The following is a 22,335-nucleotide window of genomic DNA, read 5'->3' as shown; positions in this document are numbered from 1 at the left end:
CAACCCAACCCTCTCCTCAGGAACAGGAAGTCAACAGGAGGTTAACCTCAGAAGAGGACTAACCCCATTCCCTGGCAACACAACCATGAGAGATGGTTAGTAAAGGGATAAAACCACCCTATCCCAACCAACCAATATAGGAGGTTCAAAGCAATGCTGTTCCATATCCCTGTATCATAATTAGCATACATCCACTGTATAATGAGAGCCAGGGTCATATCCTGCGAAAAAAGAGCTAGTGCATACAATATAAACAGGGCAGCAGCACTGTAGAATAAAGTTCAATGCAGGTCACAGAGCCGCCATCCCTCAGCAACCATAAAACAAGTGTCTGTATAAAAAGGTACCAGCTAGGCAAACTGAGTGAAGCCAAAGTTTGGGCTCCAGGTCTCAGCACAAGGGGACTGGATCAGTCTAACCCAAGGAGTAAAAAAACACATACCAAATCTACAGGATTGGAGAAGAGTAATTAACAGCCAAGGTGAGGAACTAAGACTCAAGTCAAGTGGGACCCAGGCCAGAAGGGATCCAAAGAGTGGGTTCTCTATGGCCACGGGATGAACAGGGCGGTTCGAGGCAGTAGAGAAGGTGGAACCGGGCAGTTTTGGAGAAACTCCAACTACTTACGAATCTCCACTGGCTCAGTGTCCAAGAGCCAAAACAGGTCTGGAAGTTGATCCGGGGCGTGTAGATAACAGTGGTTGTCACACTTGTGCACGATAATGTGGAAAGGATGGCTCCATCTATATGAGGCATTCGCTGCCCTGATAGCATCAAGCAAGGGGTGCAATAGTCTCCTTATGCAAAGGGTATGATGAGAAAGATAAGGCATTAACTGCACCTCAGCCCCATCAACCTCGACAGAACCCCGTGTTTGTGAGACACTTGCCCCACTCAAGCGGCGGCCATATTGAGTGGGGCATGTGAGATTAATAACGTGCTGGATTACTGTGATCGTAGTTCATTTTATTACTTCATTGCTGTGGTATATGTGTATAGGGCAATGCCTTGGCTGGCGCTCGTGCAGAACAAGTTTCTTGGGCAAACCTCTTAGTTGTAACGGAACCGGAAGTCAGGCGGTCGCAGAACTCGATAAGTTCTCAGTGTCGGCAGATCACCGGCCAATCACGAGGCATCTAGCCGCCCTTCCCTCTTCCTGCCGCCGGCCAATCACAGGGCATCTAGCCGCCCCTCCTTCGTCCCGGCCGTCAGCCTTAAGCCGCGGTGTTTGAATTGTTCGGCGTCCTGTTATTACAAACACGACGCTGAACAATTCCCTCCATGCACCACCAGCCAAGCCTTGTCCCTACACTAATCTGTCAGGTGCTTACCGACGGTCTGCCACAGCACCTCGGACCAGCACAGCGAAGCCAGCTCCTGGGGGAGTAAAATCGTGAGTGTGGGAAAAACTGCATCCACATCCATATTGATGTCACGCTGCTGCACAGAAATCATTTATCCTTGAGAGTGGATCAAGCCTGAGCTACGAAACTGCAAGTACTTTCTAACACTCTTGTGACCCACTGCATTCCTGTGTGTTCTTCTATTGGCTATACGATATCCTTATCACGGTTTTGCTGTGTGTGGAAGACATTGGACTATGTAGTCCAATGTCAATAGAGGGCGAGAGTACAACCTCTCGCCCTCTATTGACTACACAATATCCTTATCTCGGTTTTGCTGTGTGTGGAAGACATTAGACTATGTAGACTGAGCCGTATAAGGAAATATGGTATGAAGTAATACCCTCTTAATCCTGCTTATTAAGGACTTTAACAGCTGATCCCGCTAATGTCTGTTGCATATAGACCCATAGGATGTTGGGGATACATGTTTGATGAACTTGTCCTTTAATTTCATTACTCATATAAACTAGGCTGCATTATATTGGGAACGTTTGTCTTGAACCCTGACTCTGCATCTGTGATCCAGCCAGGTAATCCCTACTTGCTTACATGGGCTTGACAGTGTTCAAACTCGGAATATTTTCTTTGAACGAGAAAAAGTGGACTGGCATAGAACATTCCATGGATTTCCAGAGAGGTTACCATGAGGAATCTGTACCCTGTGTAAGCAGTCTAATTCCAGGGGTTTCCGCCAGCAATTGATTCAGGATGGCCATGACGTGCAGGTCAGCACCAGTGGATTGCCTTTTAGCTGCAAGTTGTTCCTCTGGGTTCGATTGTCTGCAGCATCTTGTTTGAGAAAAAAGGTGGTCATTCGACGGTTAGTAGCTAACTAGGCCGCCTCCAAAGCCGAAATTCTGCAGTAGCAGTTTCAGTAGAGGTGACTTTAGAGTCTAAGGACAGCCACTTTCTTGTTAAGGTAATGCATCTCGGTTCTGAAGTGCTTGCATATTTTAGAAGCCATCTGATCCAAGTCCTGCTACATGGAGAGCTGATGGATAAGGTCCCGCAAGGTTCCGTCTCTGCCCGGTCCTGTGTGTACAGTTGCTGCTGAGCAGTCAGAGCAAGTGGAAGATGCAGGACAGGTGTTGGTAAGAGTGAAGCCAGTGGGCCCTGTCTGCGATCTGCTGCAGTGTGTTGGGAGGCCTGTGCCTTACTTAATTTCTTGCTGTGAGTAGGGCCCGAGGCGGTTGCAAGGGTTGGCGCTATGTTGAACTCTGCCAGGTTCCTATCACCAGTGGCTGTTGTGGTTAAAAAAAAAATTGAGGAGGTCCACGTTCTCACCATGTCTATGTGCACCAGAGGAACCACGCTCCTTTGGCATATGTGTACTGTACAGAAGTGGGGAAAGCAATTGCTGTAATGTCAACTGAGTCTGGAAGATACAGAGCTCCAGGAGCATGCGTCCTCACTTGGCCATGTCAAAACCACGCCCCAGGAACATATTTTAACCAGTTTAGTTCTAACACCCATAGTTAAAAAATATATACATATATATATTGTTCCTGTAGATAAAAAGTATAAAATGTATTCTATAATTTGTCCTTTTTAAAATTACACTAAAATTATATTTTAATGCAAAGTATTGCAAAGTTATTTACAAATGTAATGGATAGGTTTGTTTTTTTTGTTCAATTATGTGCTTTTTCAAATCAACACTAAAAAATGTATTGAACAAAATGAATAAAAATAGAAAAAGTTTAAATAGTAATGGTTAGAATAATTGAAATGAATAAAAAATAAATAAAATGAAAAAAATAGGAGAATAGATAAGGGGAGAAGTCAATGGGGAAGTTCATAAAAACTGGAGCAGACAGAATCTGGAGCAGTTGTCCTTGGCAACCAATCAGCTTCTCTGTTTAATTTTAAAGCTTAACTGAACTGAAGATAGAAGCTGATTGGTTGCGTTGGGCAACTGCACCAGATTCTGTCTCCTCCAGTTTCTATTCAGAAAAAAATAACTTTTGATTTTTTATTTTAATAAGTCTTTATTCAAATTTTAAAGAATAACAAAGTGATCAACAATATAGCTGAGTACAGAGGCACATAATATGGTACACACAGAAACTAAAAGATGCATTGCCTTACATTAAAAAAAAAAAAAAAGCAGCGTATATCATGAAACAGGAGTAAATAAAGCAATGCATATACAACATTATAGAAGTATTAAAGAAAGGGATGTACAATAATGTAGCACCAAGAGATGCACATTGTTGACTGTGCCACTTACAAGCATCGAATGGAAAAGGAAGAGAGAGAAGGGAGGAAAAGAATGGGAGGGAAATGTGGGAGGGTAAGGGAAGAAGAGTGAGAAGGATCATGTTCGAGACAAAAGTCATTCACAGCAGACGAAAAGGTTTCTGTAACCATTTTTCCCAAGATTTATAAAAGAATCTATAATTATTCTGAGTCAGAGCAAAAGCACGTTCATAGGAGCATTGCAGGTTCACAGGTGAAACAACTTTCTGGTTTGGGGGGGAAGTTTTTCGCCAGTTACGCATAAGTAATGTTTTAGCTGCAAAAAGGATGTGAAGAACTATGGTTCTAGAATGTACAGATAAATCATCAAGCCCAATATGAAGGATTGCTAAGTAAATAGAAGGGTCAATGGGTATACATTAGGGATGTCTCGATACCCATACAAGCATCGTTATCGGGACCGATACATAGTGCCAAAGCTTGCACTATGGTTTTTTTCTTTACTGACCTTGCCGAGCGTCGCTTCACTGCTTCTCCGGTGGGCGGCGCTCCAGGTGCGGTCCTAATTTAGGTGGCCTGCGACTGCCCAGAGGACCCCACTCAGAGCGCCACCCACCGGAGCAGCAGTGATGCGACGCTCCTCTTCAGCTCAGCGCCAACGACGTCCTCACGTGTGAGGAAAATCGTTCGGCACCGCGATCGAGGCAACAGTAAGTGAGGGCCTGAGCTTAAGTGGGATGTTTAGTGTTTTGTGTGAACAACAAGAATCTATTGCTGCAGTGTATTCTATATGTACTGTAGATGTACTACATATAGAATACACTGCAACAATAGATTTACAATTATCCCCTGCTAATATGAGTGAGTTAAATGATCCATAGTACATAATATTACATAACATGTAGTTGTACTATGGATCATTTAACCTATTTATGTTAGCAGGTCAGAATTGTAAATCTATTGCTGCAGTGTATTCTATATGTAGTACATGTACAATACAGATTCCAAATTCACTGCAGCAATAGATTTACAATTCTGACCTGCTAACATGAATAGATTAAATGATTACATGTACATGATGTACATGTACATGATTTAACCTATTCATGTTAGCAGGGGAGAATTGTAATTATATTGCTGCAGACTGCAGTGTACTGGACGTGTGTGCTGTTTATGTACTATGGATCATGATTTAACCTATTCATGTTAGCAGGGCAGAATTGTGAGCGCCTCCCACAAGCTGAGCACTGAGACACGATGCAGCGATCCTGCCCAGCGCCGACTACAGGAGGCACCATGTGAGGCAACAGGGATCGGAGTGAAACTGTGAGTGAAGTCACCTGGGACAGGGCTGGCTGTCGATCTATTGCTATAGTGTACCGCACACACCTCGACTACACTACAGCAATAGATTTACAATTCTCCCCTGCTAACATGAATAGGTTAAATCATGATCCATAGTGCATGTAGTTGTACTATGGATCATTTAAAGTCACTTGTCCCTTTAAGAAAAAGTATTGGTAATTGGTATCGGCAAGTACATGAGGGGAAGTACTTGTACTTGGTCTTGAAAAAGTGGTATCGGGACATACCTAGTATACATAGAAACTGGGATATGAGTCGAAAGACTTGGTTCCAACATGAGTGTACTGATTTGCAATACCATAGAATATGGGGAAGAGACCCAATCTCTCTGCATTGTCTCCAGCATTGAGGAGATTTGGAGTTTGAGAATTTTTATAGTCTGTATGAGGTGAGATACCATTTGTTCACAACCTTTTATATAGTTCCCAATGATTAGCACACTGGGTACACCCTTATAGGACTGCTTAAATGCTTTGCACCGCTGGTCAATTGAGGTCTTGTTCCCATTTATACATCTAAATTTCAGGTGGGAAAGGGGCAGCTTTTTTAACATCTTTAGCTTTTTCTCCATTCAGATCGGCTTCTATCAGGTTACACAGCAGGGAAAGCCTCCCCGCTGTGTGACCTGTTATGGATGGAGCGCTGCCTGTTAATCACAGGCAGTGCTGCATCCAGCTTTTGACAGGTAGGTAGGTTACACAGCAGCGTGCTTTCCCACTGCTTGTGTAACCTAACTATTGAGGCAATAGCTGTCACAGCCTCTACTCTTTGTTAGAGACGTGAGCTCTGTGGATGGCTTGGACCAATGGCAAAGCGCCATTAGTCCAAGCTGTCCAATAAAAAATAAAAAAAAACACTGAGGACATCAATCTCGATGCCTCAGCAGTGATGAGCAAGTGAGGGACAGGGAGGCTCTTCCCTGTCTCCTCCCTTCCTCCTTCACACTAGCTTGGGGACCAGGTTGGGGGAGGAGCTTCGGCGGGCAGGATGTGCTGGAGGTGAGGCTGGGGAAGGCCTCACCCGGAACCAGAGGTACTGCACGTCACTGGTATAGATGTGGGATGGACTCTTTCCCCTTTTCCAATCAAGGAGGGGGTATGCTACCACGTCTGGTGTAAGTAAAGTTTGTGTCTCGAAACTGGCCTTAGGTTATATGGACCAATAGGTTCTGGCTGAGTAAGAATTTTTAACACCAGCACATAATCCCAATCGCAGAAAACCCAAACATGACCTGACTGCCATGGGCTGGGTCCATATAATCATTTAGTCTGTCCCTAAGTAGTTCTAAAAGACCAGGACAAAATATTTTTCATCACATGCAGCCCTTAGTTTGTACTGTGACTAGTATTTTGGATCTCATGGTTAAACATTTTCTCTCTGATCTAAAACAGAATTTGGCAATCCCAGAGAGTGTGGTGCCAATGATAAATGCCTTCTTTTCTGACTTGCAGTTTTTTTGCTTTTCCCCCCAGTTAGATGATAGTTTATCTGTTCTATATATTTATCAAGGAGCCTGACAGGGGGTTGGGGGGGTGTTGCTGTCAAAGACGGTATGAATTCACGTCTAAAGCTGGCCACACACTAACAGATTTCTTTCGGTTAGCCATTGGCTGAACAAAAGGAATCTAACAGATTCCTCCATCTACATTAAACAGCGTGGATGGGCAAATCTCCCCCACCAAGCTATTGCATTCTAAAAGCTGGCTCCTGCTGCAGTCATAAAATATTATGTAATATGTGTCAAAACCCTTAAGCCTTTACTCTTACACAATTCAGAACTACATTAATTGAATTATTAAATTCAGAAAATAGCAAATACCTCCAATTCTGCAACATCCACACAAGCTTTTCTGGAATATTTTAAGAATTCCTGCAAAAGGAAATTAAATGGCAAAGATTATAAAGCTATTGCTTTTGTATTTAGTTTATTACAAGACATCATGTAGGTAACTATAAAGACTTGTGGTACATATTTCCGTTCACAAACCCACAGGCCATTATAAAGCCTTTCTGCCATTTTTAAAGCTGATATAAAATACACGTTTGATTTAAACAACAGCATATATTTTTATATATGATATGATTATATGCAGTTTGAAAACAATCACTATCCTTGGATGCATCGATCGTGCATCCAGGGATAGTGATTGATTCCTAACCGCATGTTATAATATTACATACCATAACATGCGGTGTGCAGGTGTTTATATGCAGTGGCTGTCAACTGATCATTAACTTGAAATGGTGACAGCTGATGCTTGTAAACGCCAGATTAGGGATTCCTGCTGCAGGAAAACGCTAATTCCTGACGCAGAAATCCCTGCGTCACCCTAAGATGTGAATTTACGGAATAGTACACCCCCCCCCTTGTTTCCCCCTCACGTAAAATAAAATTCCCATCACCTGCACGATCCCTAGTGATACCTAGTGGTCCACTAATCCTTTCCTCCTTTCGGCCAGAGCTCAGAGCTGTCACAGCCCTGGTCAAAAGGAGCAGCTATGCGGTGTGCATCTGACAGAGAACGTGTAGCTGCAGGCCAGATGGTACCCTGTGGGCCGGTACTTGGAGACCCCTGAAGAGCCTCCTTTCCTGCTGTTGACCGGGCCCCCCCCCCAGGCCCATAGCGGCTGCTTATATTGTAAAACGCTGCTCAAACTGTTCACGCTATATAAATCCTGTATAGTAATAATAATAATCTACTGCACTATGAAACAACAAGTAATAAATTGCACTTACTTTCATTATAAATTCACTTTAATGTACTCATTCCAGCAAATAAATGCAGCCCTGAATAAATTAATAAACTTGTACAACCAAATTGTGCTGTGGTTCAGAGTTTTAATCTTTTCACTCTACTATTAGATATCTTACCTTTAAAAGCAGCTGGTATCTCATTATTCTTTGCACTGGTTTTACTAGTAAATCTGAAATTTGAAGAAGATGACCCAGGCGCCGTTTCAAATCCTATGGCAGATAAATTAATATACAAATTAAGCAGGACCCCTATTTATACTTTCAATCTTTTTGTACTGTGTAGTAATGGCTGAGCTTTAGGAAGGGAAAAAAAAGATACAAATCAAAGCCTTTGTATCAAACTGTCCAATGTGGTGCTGCCCACAGAGCAAGTTTGTGCTGCCCACAGAGCAAGTGAAAAATACCTTTAACATTGCATTTCTGTTTTTTTATGGATAAAAACACATTTGAAATAATATAGTTATGTATGGGTCTCTTTAAGGTGATGCTTTATTTTGCCTATGCAGGGCAAAGTAAGAGGTCACTTAACTCCCTCCTTCCAATCAGCATGTAATCACCTTTCCTAACTCCCATACTGCTCCCTTTGGCTGTCAAGACCAGAGAAAGAAAGGCAAATTTCAAGTTCTTTTGGAGATTACACAGGGCTATGTGACATCACTGGCCCAATCAGGACACCTAACCCTATAACATGTGTGAGAGGAAGTGAGTCACATGATCTCACATACCCTGGTGGCCTAATCGAGCAATAAAGGAGGGAGGTAAGGCATGTACATGATGATTACATGCTGCTGGGGAAGGGAGAATTGAACACTGACTGTAGACAATTAGGGTACACGTACAGAAATTAATATGTTTCTTTTTTAAGTGCTAATAAGGAGAATCAGACTGCAGTTCTTTTTTTAATTAATTCAATTTTTATTATTTAAAAAAAAAACTTTAGCTTTAACATCTAATCGTTCTACATCAAAGTACATTTAAGCGTTGAATTCCAGCATTAAGTGTCGGCGGGCAGGACTCACTCCCACCCGGTCATTTTGCCGGCCTGCGGAGTGGTACTGTCCGTCGCTTGCTTCATACAATAAGTGTTACCATCATATGAAAGGAAAATATGCACTAAAAAGGAAAAATAAATAAAAAAGGAAGAGAGAAAAGAAAAAGAAAGGGGGAGAAAGTAGGGAAAGGGAAGGAGGGGAAGTGTGAAAAGGGGATTTAAAGGGGGAGAACCTTCCGATTTTCTTTATAAGATTCTTAATATTACCTATGGCACTAAATTTTACTGTTTCCTATGCCCCTCTCACTGCAGAAGTCTACCGCTTCTTCATTTGTTTTCCTGATAGTGTATTTTCTTCATGTAGGCTGTTTTCTCCCATAACCTATAGATTTCCGGGTGGTCTTTTAAAGGCAATCCATGGTAGCCAGGTGGATTCGTATTTTTTATAGTTGTCTCTCTGGATAAACGTTAATTCTTCCATCAGTCTGTAGTATTCTACTCTACTATGCCATTCGCTTATGGTTGGAATGTTAGTTTGATTCCAATATAATGGAATCAAAGTCCTCGCGGCATTCAGTAGTGGTACCACCAATGATCTTTTATAGGCCCTCGTCGGAAGGTCCATGAGGTGGAAAAGACAGACCATTGGGTCCAAAGGTAATATGGCCTTGGTGATCCTCTCTATTTGAGCTATTACCTCGCCCAATAGGGTTGTATTTCAGGGCACGACCACCACATATGTATGTAAGTACCCTTATGGCCACAGTTTCTCCAGCATAGTTCCGTCTTAGATGGATACGTTTGATGTATACGTTCTGGTGTATAATACCACCGTGCCATGAAGCAAAACATAGTCACTTGAGTGCTAATGGATGTAATCGCATTAAAGGTTAACAATTTTTGTTTCTGTACGTCCGTCCAGGTGGTCTCCAAGTCCTGTTCCCATTGATTTAGATATAATGGGTAAGGACTAAGTTGATGTTTTAGTAGAATCTGATACATTTTTGATATTCTGTGACGTGGTGGTTCTGATACAAAATTTTTTTTTCCAGAGGTGTAAACTCCGGAGTAGTGCGAAAAGGCTTTGGTAGTGTTGAAATAAAATGTGATAGTTGCCTGTGTCTCCATGTGTCAAATGGGTAGGTCCCCCATTGTTCTCTTAGAGATTCTAACGAGAGTGGTCTGTCTCCTTCCGTTATTTGGTAAAGCTTTAAAGTGTCATGTGTCGTCCATTTAAGGAACCCCGTGTTGTGAAGTCCCGGTGGAAAATACGAATGGCCAGTTACTGGCATTATTAGTGAGTTGTATTGGCCTATCAAACGGGTATATAGTGAATTCCAAATAGCCATAGCTTGGCGGGTGAGGGGGGATGTGAAAGAGTGTAAGTTCCAGTGTTCCTATGGTATCCAGCAAATAGTGGGTATGTCTTGATTGGCTAAGGAGTTTTCCACCTCTACCCATCGTTTAGTCTTAGTGCAAAAGTGCATATCTAACATCCTATTAAGTGCAACAGCCTGGTAATAACAATTGAGATCTGGTAGTTCCCTGTTCTAGCTGTTAACTCTATACCCAAATATCGCATTTTTTGATTATGCCAGCTAAAAGACATCAATTCTTTTAGAGCTGTTACAATATGATCCGGAGTGGAGATGTTCAATATCTCAGATTTCGATAGATTAATTTTAAAATTCAATATTTGGTTGAATATTTCAAATTCTCGTAGTAATGACGTAAGCGAGATTTGAGGTTGTTGGATAAAAAATAAAATATTGTCCGCGTAGGCGGCTAATTTATGTTCTATGGTGCCTACTGTGACCCCTGAGATGTTACTATTGCCTCTTATGGCAATAAGGAAGGGTTCTAATGATAGGGCAAATAATAATGGGGATAATGGGCATCCTTGGCGTGTACCATTATATAATGTGAAATTAGTTGAAAAAATACCATTTAATTTAATTTGGGCTGTAGGGTTATTATATAAGGCCAATATCCCGGTCAGAAATCTAGGTCCCTGGCCTACAGCAAGGAGGGTGGCTCGGAGATAGTCCAAGTCGACTCTGTCAAATGCTTTTTCAGCATCTGTGGATAATAACAGGGTCTGCTTCGGTGATAAGGAAGCTAGATGAATTATACTAATTGCTCTCTGGGTGCTGTCTCTTGCCTCCCTACCCATAATAAAGCCTGTTTGATCTGGTAATATTAATTGGGGCATCAAGCGGTTTAGTCTAGATGCTAGGATTTTAGCGAATATCTTGATATCCGTATTCAGTAGCGATATCGGCCTATAGCTACCGAATGCAGTTAAGTCCTTACCCTCTTTAGGAAATACAGCTATATATGCATGTACTGTAGCTGGTGCCGGTAACTCACCACTCAAGAGGGAGTCAAAATATTTACCTAAATGAGGGAGTAAATTATGTTGGAAAATTTTATAATATTGTAATGTAAAGCCGTCCGGTCCTGGGCTTTTCCCCTTGGCCATGGCAGCTATAGCTTGTTGGATTTACTCTCCTCTACTTCCACACCCTCCTCCTCATTGTCTGGCAATACGGCAGGAGCCATGGCCACATCCAAAACCAATTCGGAAGGAGAAGCGGGACTCACCCACCAGTAGTGTGAGAAATCCAATGAGGGAAGAAGATTACCCAATGACCCTCAGCTTCACTCATATTCTTCACTCTGAATCTAACAGTTTCCTGTATTGTACTGTACGTTCTTAGTGATACACACACAGAAAGGGGAGGATTAACAGCTTGATGGTTGTGCTCCTCTTTTTCTTTTCTTTTTTTCTGGGCTTTATCCATCAGTATCTCTTGGTACCTAAAAAGTGAGCTGGTAGTGGCTGATCTATGGAGACCATATTTTGAATAAAATTAGACTAATTCACTAGAGGAGTTGGTAATCTTCACTCCATAAATTGTAGCTGTATTCACTTTGAGTACCCAATCATGCGCAGATTAAATAAACAAACATAAAATTGCTTTTCACATGACTGAATAATTCATGTGAATTGTGTGAAAAATCTGAGTGAAGACGATCAACTCTTTTAGTAAATCGGGCTCAATATCTCATTTGATAGTATACATAATTTGTTATGTTGTAGATCCGTGCGATTTTCTTGATTAGTTGTTTTTTTTGAATAATGGTGCATTTCCAATATCCAGCTATAATGCAGCCAGGAGCTGCAGCTTACTGAGTTATGAATTTCCCATCCCAGTATTTCTTTAGCAAAGAGTACTGTCCAGGGTTCCGAAAGATTTGTTTGATAAATGGCTTTTTAATGTAGATATTGATTTCAGGTACATTTTCTCTAAGAGTAATTTGAGGTTTTATTTTCTAGATTTTATGCGAAATATATTTCTGTATTTAAACCCTCACATGTTTTTGCATATATCTACTGCTAGCAAGCAAAGGCTTAATACTTACCTATGTCTCCGCCGCGTGCTCTCGTCCGAACATCTGAAAATTTCTCGGGCGGGCGCATGTGCAGTTCAGATGTTCAGCCGGGAGATGAGGAGAGACAAAAGGTACGTATATGGAGCAGCGTGCACCCGCATAGACTCCGAGAAGAGGAGGACAGAGGAGTCAGCACTGGATCACACCAGCGCTGGAGGGACAGCTAAAAACTACAGGAAAGAAGAAGATTGGATTAAGAGGCATCATTTAAGGTAAGTCCTTACTTTCGTACTGTGTGGGTGGGGGGACTTTTGCCCTTAATGTCACTTTAATAGAAGGTTAGTATTGCAGCTATAACAGCTTCAACTCTTCTGGGACGAGATTTTTAGGAGAGTTTACGAGTGTGTCTATGGGAATGTTTGACCATTGTTCCAGAAGCGCATTTGTGAGGTCAGGTACTGATGTTGGACGAGAAGGCCTGGCTCGCAGTCTGCCCTCTAATTCACCCCAAAGGTGTTCTATCGGGTTTAGGTCAGGACTCTGTGCAGGACAGTCAAGTTCCCCCACCCAAAATTGGCTCATCCATGTCTTTATGGACCTTGCTTTGTGCACTGGTGTGCAGTCACGTTGGAACAGGAAGGGGCCATCCCCAAATTGTTCCCACAAAGTTGGGAGCATGAAATTGTGCAAAATGTGTTGGTATGCTGATGCCTTAAGAGTTCCCTTCACTGGAACTAAGGGCCAAGCCCAACCCAACCGCCAAACCCAGACACATCCATCGGATTGCCAGACAGAGAAGTGGGGTTTTTCACTCAAGGGAACACGGCATGCTTTACACCACTGCATCCAACGCTTTGCATTGCACTTGGTGATGTAAGGCTTGGATGCAGCTGCTCGGCCATAGAAACCCATTCCACGAAGTACTCTACGCACTGTTGTGCCAATCTAAAGGCCACATGAAGTTTGGAGGTCTGTAGCTATTGACTCTGCAGACAGTTGGCGACTTCTGCGCACTGTGCGCTTCAGCATGCTCGGACCCTGGTCTGTCATTTTACGTGGCCTACCACTTCGTGGCTGAGTTGCTGTTGTTCCCAGGTGCTTCCACTTTGTTATAATACCACTAACAGGTGACCGTGGAATATTTAGTAGCAAGGAAATTTCACGGATGGACTTATTGCACAGGTGGCAACCTATCACGGTACCACACTTGAAATCACTGAGCTCCTGGGAGCGACCCATGCTTTCACAAATGTTTGTAGAAGTGTCTGCATGCTTAGGTGCTTGATTTTATACACCTGTGGCCATGGAGGTGATTGGAACACCTGAATCCAATGATTTGAAGGGGTGTCCCAATACTTTTGCCAATGTAGTTTGGGCCCTCACAATTATAGACCAATTTCTTTATTGGCTTGGTTACAGAACCTATATCAGGGTTCTTCTGATTCGGTCCGCTATCTCCACTATATTTCGCCTCTATTTTCTATACTTGGAGGTACTCGCCAGGGATGTCCCTTGTCCTCACTTTTGTTTGTTCTTGCCATAGAACCCCTGACTTGTCTTGTTCGTGCTAATATGGACATACGTGGTGTAGCTAAGGGATCTATAGACTATAAACTTTATATGTTTGCGGACATTTAATGCTCACATTAACCAATTCACATAGTTATCTTTTTTCTGATTTAAAGTTTTTTGCAAAAATCTCTAACTTGAAGGTTAACGAGACTAAATCATCCGCTCTCAATATTTCTTTTTTTTTCGCATTCTGACATTATTATATTACAGAAAAAGTTTCCTTTTGAATGGAGGTCCTCTTATTTATCATATCGGGGAATTAATATTCCAAAAAATTATCAATCCCTGTATAAAGTCAATTATATTTCCATGTTTAGACAAATGAAGGCGCTGTTGTTGGCTTGGATGAGACAAACTCTCATGACAAGGTAAAATCAATGCAATTAAAATGTCAATATTACTAAAATTACTGCATCTGTTCTGTACTATACCAGTTTGTATTCCAAGAGATACTATTAATTCGTTTCAGAATAGGGTTTTTTCCTTTGTATGGAGCAATAAACGTTCTACAGTATGGTCTCCAAATTCACTATATACATACACAGGCGACAGGGGGGGCTAGGCCTCCCAAATTTTTACAAGTACTATCAAGCAGTGCAGATGGTCGCTTTAGTAAATTTCTATATGACCCCACATCGCCCAATTTGGGTAGACCTAGAAGAATACTCTTGCTCCTGTTTCACTGTGTGCTATTCCCTGGTTACCCTCTCGATTACGCCCAACAGCAATGAGCCCTTTGTTGAAGCATATGCTTAAAATATGGGATAGCACAAGATATCATAGTAAATTTAAATCTCCTCACTTACCGTTACTTCCCCTTACGGGTAACCCTTTATTTCCTCCGGGCTTGGAAATGCACATTACATTTGCTTGGTGGACCTCTCAAAAGGTAACATGGTGGAAGATGGTTATATGCGCCCATGGACTTATTTCCAAAACAATTTACAAGCTCCAGTTACTGAATATTTTAGATACTTACAACTTAGGCACTGGGTTTCATCGGTGCTCTCCAATACTCCATCTCGATTGGAATCGACTGTTTTCGAACATATTTGCTTAAATTGTGCTACAACTCCTAAACTTATCTCATTATTGTATTCTCAATTAAATGGGTTATCAGCTCCTGGTAATCACAAATATGTAGGGAATTGGGAAAGTGATTTGGGAAAGTGATTTGGGAATAACCAAATCACCTAAGGAATGGCATCAAATCTGGAAATCAGTAGCCACGTATTCTATTAATATAACTTCCCTGGAAGTCCACTATAAGATGGTACTTGGTGCCCTCCAGGTTGGTTCATCTCTACTCAACGCACTCCGATCTTTGTTTTCGGTGATGTACTTCGAGGGGAGATGTTATCAATACCTCGTGGACATGTCCAAAATTGGATAGGTTTTGGTCCAAAGTATTTCAGTTACTTTGTGACCTTTTTTCAGTTAATGTTGAGACCCTTGGCTGGCTCTCTTACATTTTGAACCCTCCTCTATTACTAACTTACAACTAGCGATTTATATTATGTTGGCAGCTAAACACACCACCGCCTATGCATGGAAGAAACAATTTGTGCTTTTCTGGGAGGTTAGATGTAGAATGGACTCCTTTTTTCTTAACGAAAAATTTACTAGTATTTGGTTGGATTCTAACAAAAAATGTGAGAAGACCCGGCAGCCCTGGATTGTTTATGTCCACCCACCTCTTTCCGTGGAGAGTGTGACCTTTTTGTAATAGCCAACTCTATCTTTCGTTATATGTGTCAACAAGATGTGAATTGAGAATCTGTCAATTTTATATTACATTATATAATTAAAAAATGTGGTGCCCCCCCTTTTTTTTTCTCTTTTGTTGTTGTTGTCTCTTATTGATGGTGTTTGGGTGATGATGGTTTTCGGGGAGAATTTGATAATGTTTACCCTTGTAGACTACCAATGCCATGTCTGTATGTAAACTTTATGTAGTATAAATTTAATAAAATCTTTGAAATGGATAAATGGAGTTATTATGGGGAAGATCAAGTTACAATGCATTTTGAATTGATGAAACTAACAGGGTTTTTCACTAAAGGGTGACAAGTTTGAAGTTAGGAGAAGTGAACAATCTAGGACAACATAGCTGAAGTGGAAAGTGAGTTGAATTGGAGAATATTTCCAAATCAGATTGTTCATTTCTCCTGCCTTCTCCAAACTTTTTACCCTTTAGTGAATAACCCCGCTAGTATTAAACCATGTATCCGAGTCTTCACTATACTCATATAAAAAAGTGCCACAGCTGATACCATTGTTAGTGTGTATGCATGTTCTTTTAAATATTTCTAGCAAGACTACAATAAAGTTTTATACAATTTGGTTGAAATAAAAAAACAGGATTTTTGCTTGCACATGATTGGATCATAAAAGTCAGCAGAGCTTCACCTCATTCACTAAGCCAAGTGAACTTACACTTTTCACCCCATTCACAAAGATAAGTAAAAATTCACTTCAAAAGTGAACATGTTCTACTCATTTAGGGGGTTATTCACAAAGCTAGCTGAGCCGAACGCCTTGCAAATGACAGCTGGGCAGTGCCAGCTGTGATCTCACGCCTGGCTCCGCCCAGTTGTAATGACAGATCAGCATCCACAAATGACCTGGGGACGCTGAACTGTCATTAAACAATGACAAGTGGGCGGAGCTGGCCGTGACGTCACGGCCGGCTCCTCCCAGTTGTTATTCATTGGCCGAGCTCTGCTTTAAGACTTTAGCAGGTGGCAGCCAACAGGAAACAGTTGGGCAGAGCTAGCAGTCACTGCTAACTCCGCCCAATTTTTTATTGTTTTTTTTTTTAAATCTTAATTTTTTTGATTTTACATTTATTTACATTTTTAAAATCTTTTTTTCATCTTTGTTTTTTTAAAACTTCTTTCATTAATTTCCTATTCTGCTCGGTACCACTGAGGTACCGAGCAGAATAGCTGAGCCGGATGCCGCTCTGCGGCATTTGGCTATTCACTCACTGCCGTTCGGCCCCTATGTGAATATGGGCGACCGGCAGTGAGTGAGCTGCCGAAGCTTCGGCTTAGCCAATCCAGTTGTTGGATCGGCTGAGTCGAAGTCCTTCTGCACTTCGGCTCAGCCAAACATGCAGAGCACGATCGGCTGACCGAAGTGCAGCCAAAGTACGGCTGAAATCAGCCGTACTGAGCCGTAGTGAATAGCCAAACGGTGTTCGGCTCACATCACCACTGCTCGGTTTTTCACTAGGCTGCCTCCGGCAGCTTAGTGAGTAACCATGTTAGTAAATCAACTTTCTTTAGCATCTCACTAGAAAGAAACATGCTACTTCCTTAGTAAATTGACCCCAATGCATCTGAAATGCATCTGAAAGTATTAAAGGAGAACTATGAGGTTAGTGCTTTTCACTTATCCTCATAGTTCTATTGTCAGGTCGGCTCAGTAGATCGGGAAGTGAGCGAACACATACCGGCGTTCGCTCACTTCTTGATCGTGTCACGGCAGAGAGCTGTGACAGGGGAGGGACTGGATTCCCCCCTCCCCGCTCCATCAGCGCTGAATGGCGGAACGGACAGGGGGAGGGGGCGGGTACAGCTGGCTCTGCCTCTAGATAGGCAGAGCCAGCTGTCACTCACGCAGCTGGGCGGATCCAGACATAATTGTCGGGATCCGTTTCAGCTGCGGTGTCTCAGTATACCGCGAGCTGTAGCTTGCGGTATACTGAGCTTAGGGTGATGGGAGGACGCTAGTTTGTGTCCTCCCGTTACCCTTAGGAGAACTATGGGGAAAAGCCCTGACCCCATAGTTCTCCTTTAACCCTAGGCACTATTTCCACTCCCAATTACCACTTCACATTAACCTCAGCAAGCAGGATCTCTAATCATATCTAGTCATTATAGGTTTTATGGTCTGACAGTTTTTTTACACAAAAATATTTTAATAGGACAGCAGGATACCTAAGCCACAGTGAAGGGTTTATTCATAAATGTGTTCAAGACTAAAGACTGACTATTTTAATTCATTCTAACCTACAAGAATGAATGTTTCTGATGCATAACAAAATTAAACATGAGATAGTATAGTTTATATTTCTTTTTATTCTAATTTATACCAGAGCTTAAGAAAGCAAAGGTTCTCAAATCTGTTTAGGTACCAACAACAGTTCACATATTTCAGAAACTATCGCAACATTTTCATCTGTAGCCCCTATATAGATATGTATATATGTGCTACTACAGTGATCGATGTTTCTGCCTGCAAACCGTTAACTGCCTCTGTGTGTTCTGTGAGGTGCAGACTTCTGGGAATTGCAGTGAAGAGCAGAAACTGTGTTGCAAGAAGGATCCCTGAGACTGCAAATCCCAGGAGGCTGTGCTTGAGAGAGGAGGGGACTCTGGGCTGTGGCTGCTGAGCACAGGCAGTCTGGGAGATCGGACAGATCTCCGTGGTCCTGTGTAGACTGAGACTGTGAGTGCCATAGCGGTGTGGCCGCCGCTGACAGAGAGGGACACACAGGCTCTGTGCAAGCTGTTAGAGGAGAGACTGTATTCAGATTGCTGTGCCTGGAGGCATCCGATTGAGCGCTTTATTAGGACCCAGTGACGCGGCTGTAGTGGAGACATCACGGCCTGGTCGCACGGCCGATCCAGCCCTATGAGTGACCCAGCAGGTCCAGCTGAGGGGAGCCGGACGGTGTAGACAGAGACAGCTGCCCAGTACCCTGGACGAGTGGAGACCTTCCACAAGAGGCCCCAGATGACTTCATCATCTTCACAAGAGTCGGCTTGAGAGAAAGGGGAAGTTCGTCTCTTGCTGGCAGACATCATCTCTTCCATCTGACCCTGGGAGTGGTGAGATGCCTTTTCCCATTGTGACAATTTACTTCTCACACCTTTAATATAGTACGGGCCCCAACGTTGGCTAGCCTAGGACATTACTACTGGCCAGTAGTCTAGAGAGGGTCAGCTACTATCTTAAAGTGAGGCATTAGTGTTACATATATTCAGTTCGAGGGTAACATCTGAGGCAATCGGGCATTACACACTTCAGTATATGCAGTAGATAGCTGAGGTTACTGAGTGTCAGAGTGCCTTTGCATATCACTGAATGTGATTTTTGGGTTTATGACTGCATTGTTTTATGCTTATACTCTGATTGATCATTAAGTTATCAAACTCTTTAAAGGTGTGTTGGTGTGCTGTGGATCCAAATTTGGGCGGTACATTGGTGTGGGGGATAGAAATACCTGGGTTATTGAGCGGCTTCTTCGGTGTGCAAGCGCTACACATGCAACTATATTTAAGAGAGCAAAAACAAAAATATGCACTTTTGTTGAGGCCTAAGGGCTCATGTTATGCACAATATCATATTTACCTCAAAATAGGTATCAATATATTCTGCAACAATATGTTCTGATTTCGGTTTATTTTGACAATAAACAATGTACATATGTAGCCTCCTCTCCTGTAAAAAAAAAAAAGCAAAGGTTAGGATGTTTGAATGATTGTTTAATTTAAGAAAACATCATGCCAAAATGTTAAAAAGGAATAAGAGTAATACGCTTATAATAAATGCTATCATCCGCATTTATTAATTCTTTGTACTGGGAGTGTGCAAAGCACGGAAACCACGATCAGCTGATTGCATACGTTTTTTCAGCCCCAGGTCTGGCCAGGCCTGGCAAATTGCATCTATCAAAATTAGCCCACATACTTAACTGCCAATAGCATTCCATTTACAGAATGTATGAGGAGGACAGTGAAAGACCTGAATAGTAGAGTCAATTAGTCTCACACTTCCTTTGTTTAGCATCATTGCTGGGTTTGACCCATATTTTCACAGTTGAAAAGTATGACAAACATGGCATGCATGCTGTGAGAGAGCACGGACACATGTTAGCTTAGCTTCACAACACCTGGCAAACTTCTATTCCTACAGACATTATATTTGCACTGAGACCTCACCTACCACAATCCTCTATTCTGCTGAACCAACACAGATCTTTTTTGGACCATGAGCCACACTGGGAAAGAAATCTAAGCAATATCCCCGACCAGATCCAAAAACGCAGACACCTGGGTCCAAGATGGTGCCAGCCCCCCTAAGGAAAGCGTGTGGGTGATGTTTGATGATTCCGATACCACAATTGACAGACTAACCAATTTCCCATTGGCTGTACATGCAGAGGACTCAACTCCCTCGGATGCGCTGCTATCCAAAATCTGGTCTGTGATTTGCAAAAAAAAAAAAAAAATCACAAGAGTTTCCATGCATTTCATGGTGGACCTCTTGAAAGAAATTTGGAGCCAGAAAGAAATTCGGAACACCATATGAACGATGCAACCACTGTCCTAGGTGGTCATGAAAAACTCTAGGCGCTGAAGGATAAACAGGAAGATGCTCGGAATGGAGCCCAGAGTACGTCTCTGTGCATCAGAGCCAAACCTGAACTTATCCCAGACCTTCCAGACTGCATTACCAGTAATTTTCAGCAGCTTTCACTCAATATTTTCCTGTAGCGCTTGGCAGGGGACAACCTGACAGCCCCTCATGGGATATCGTGAAACTCCATTACTTCACATCTAAAGTAAGGTTCCTTGCCACTGCTTGTGAGAAACCAGAGCTAACCTTTCAGGGTCACCCCCTACAAAGGTTTGCTGATAATTTCCCCGACTACCATCTTGAAGCAGAGGACCCTACCTAAAATGTTTTGCTGCAGAATAGTATCGGCTACCCTGAGGTTTTTTATTTTCCATACTTTAGATGGAAAAACTGTCAGCTCCAAGCAACAAACCAGAGAGAACTCAAAGTTTTCCAGGAGCTGGATGTTCCTCCAGAGTAGAGATGGAAAGGCCTGGAAAAAATGGATTTTTTTTTCCAAAGCCGTTTGTTTTTTCCCCCAGAAAAATTAAAAGAAATATGGAATGTGGAATATGTTCTTTTACAGTGATAAATGATATATTGATGCCATGGTTTTTAAACTATATAACATGAAGACCTTAACTTTATGTAAAGTCTCAAATCACTGCAAGTTCTCTCAGCTGAAGACAAGCAAATCCTGGAATCCAATTCAAGTACACAGTACTGACAATGCAATTCTAAAATAAGAGAAATATTAATTCCTGCATCCTGGGGGCACTGCAAGGAAAAGGTTTCAGTTTAGTTTGCTTATAGGCTTCATTTTGTACCTGCTACACTGGGTGATTGCTTCTGATATCTCAGGCCTTAATTGACAGGTAAGAGGTTCCATTTGTCTGACAAATTAGTTTATCTTTATAACCTTTATCTAAATTATTTGTATTAATGTTCTTCCCCATCACAGCATAATGTCTACCAATAGTCTAGTCAATAAATAGTTTTTTCTTTTTCTCCTTTCAGTAAAATGGTCAAAAGAAATTTCTAGAGTTTGGAAACATTTCCACAGTGCAATTTCTGCTCAAAGCAAATTTGCAAATACTGTCAGAAGAAATATTGTTTTCCAAATGCTACAAGGATGACACTACACATCATTGGGTCCCAGAGCACTAAAGACATTAAAAAATAATGCTTGTAATTAAATGATGAGGGCCATAATGAAAGTAGCTTTTCCCTCCAAAGTTCTCATTCCACAAAAACTCTTTCTGCTGCTTCTGTATCATCACAAAGTGTTTCTTCACCAGCAGCATCTTCAAGTAAGGAAGTGTACAAACCACTGCCTCCCAGAAATACACAATATCTTCACTTATAGATTATATTATACCCGAGAAGCAAGAGAAAGTTGATCAAGCTCTTGCAAGAGCAATATATGCTTCTGGATCAGCACCATCATTGTCAATAACTGAAAATGCATATTGGCAGGAAGCTTTTAAAATAAGACCATCATTCCATTTGCCAAACAGACATTCCTTCAGCAAACCTCTTTCAAAGTCAGAATATGAGCGCGTGATGAAATCTGTACATGGACAAATGTTTGGGAAGAAACAAACCAACTTTCTGATGACAACACCTCATCAAGGCTTTTATAGAATCATTGAAACTGGAGAGAAAAGACCAGTGTGGAGCAGATGCAGAGCAGTTTAAGAACGGATCAAAAATGCATCCAATGTATTCCAATGGTATTTTGGGCTCGAGTTCACACCACAGCGTTCAGTTCTAGAGCATGTGTAAAAAATGCAGCACACACTATTTTTCTGCTCTGGAACGCACTAAATTGCATGCACATGCATGAAAAACGCATGCAACGCTCTGGAACGCACTGGACTACACCTGAAAGCCCATTTTAGCCAAAAATAAACGGACCATATTGCGTCAAAACACACTGCCCACACTGCGACAAATATAAAGGGGAAGAAGAAATGTAAAATGATAGCAGTAGGTTAGAAAATGACAGATTAAATTGCATGTATATGTTGTGTCTTTGATTCTTTTTCTCAATGTATTTTTTAAGGCACTACTCCAACGTTAAACCTCGCTATAAAGCTTACATTTTGAGGTGGTCCTTACACCCCCAACGCCATGTGTCCATATCCTACTGGCACAAATAATGGCAATTACTTACCTTTTTATTTGCAATTGGTGCTAAGGGGAAGGTCTGATTTTTGTTTTTTTGTTTATGTTGATGGTTTCTTACTTTTTTTGTTGCTTTTGACAGAAAGGGGGGGGGGGGGGGTGGCCAGTTATTATGA

At 41.9% G+C, this 22,335-nt stretch overlaps 1 protein-coding gene across 1 annotated transcript in view; it reads right to left on the bottom strand.

Moving 5' to 3' along the window:
• The window catches only part of LOC108797234 (triple functional domain protein-like), a gene marked incomplete at its 5' end in the record, with an annotated part of 228,203 nt that overhangs the window by 56,824 nt on the left and 149,044 nt on the right, over positions 1 to 22,335 (bottom strand). The window contains 3 exons of the mRNA XM_018568804.1: positions 6,790 to 6,840; positions 7,843 to 7,935; positions 19,046 to 19,135. Of these exons, the coding sequence (XP_018424306.1) occupies positions 6,790 to 6,840; positions 7,843 to 7,935; positions 19,046 to 19,135 (234 nt within the window). The remainder of the gene's footprint in view (positions 1 to 6,789; positions 6,841 to 7,842; positions 7,936 to 19,045; positions 19,136 to 22,335) is intronic.

The sequence above is a fragment of the Nanorana parkeri genome, unplaced genomic scaffold, assembly GCF_000935625.1.
Source record: "Nanorana parkeri isolate BGI_ZX_2015 unplaced genomic scaffold, ASM93562v1 scaffold1248, whole genome shotgun sequence".
In the NCBI taxonomy this organism is placed as follows: Eukaryota; Metazoa; Chordata; class Amphibia; order Anura; family Dicroglossidae; genus Nanorana; species Nanorana parkeri.
This window is presented reverse-complemented; position numbering and strand designations above follow the sequence as displayed.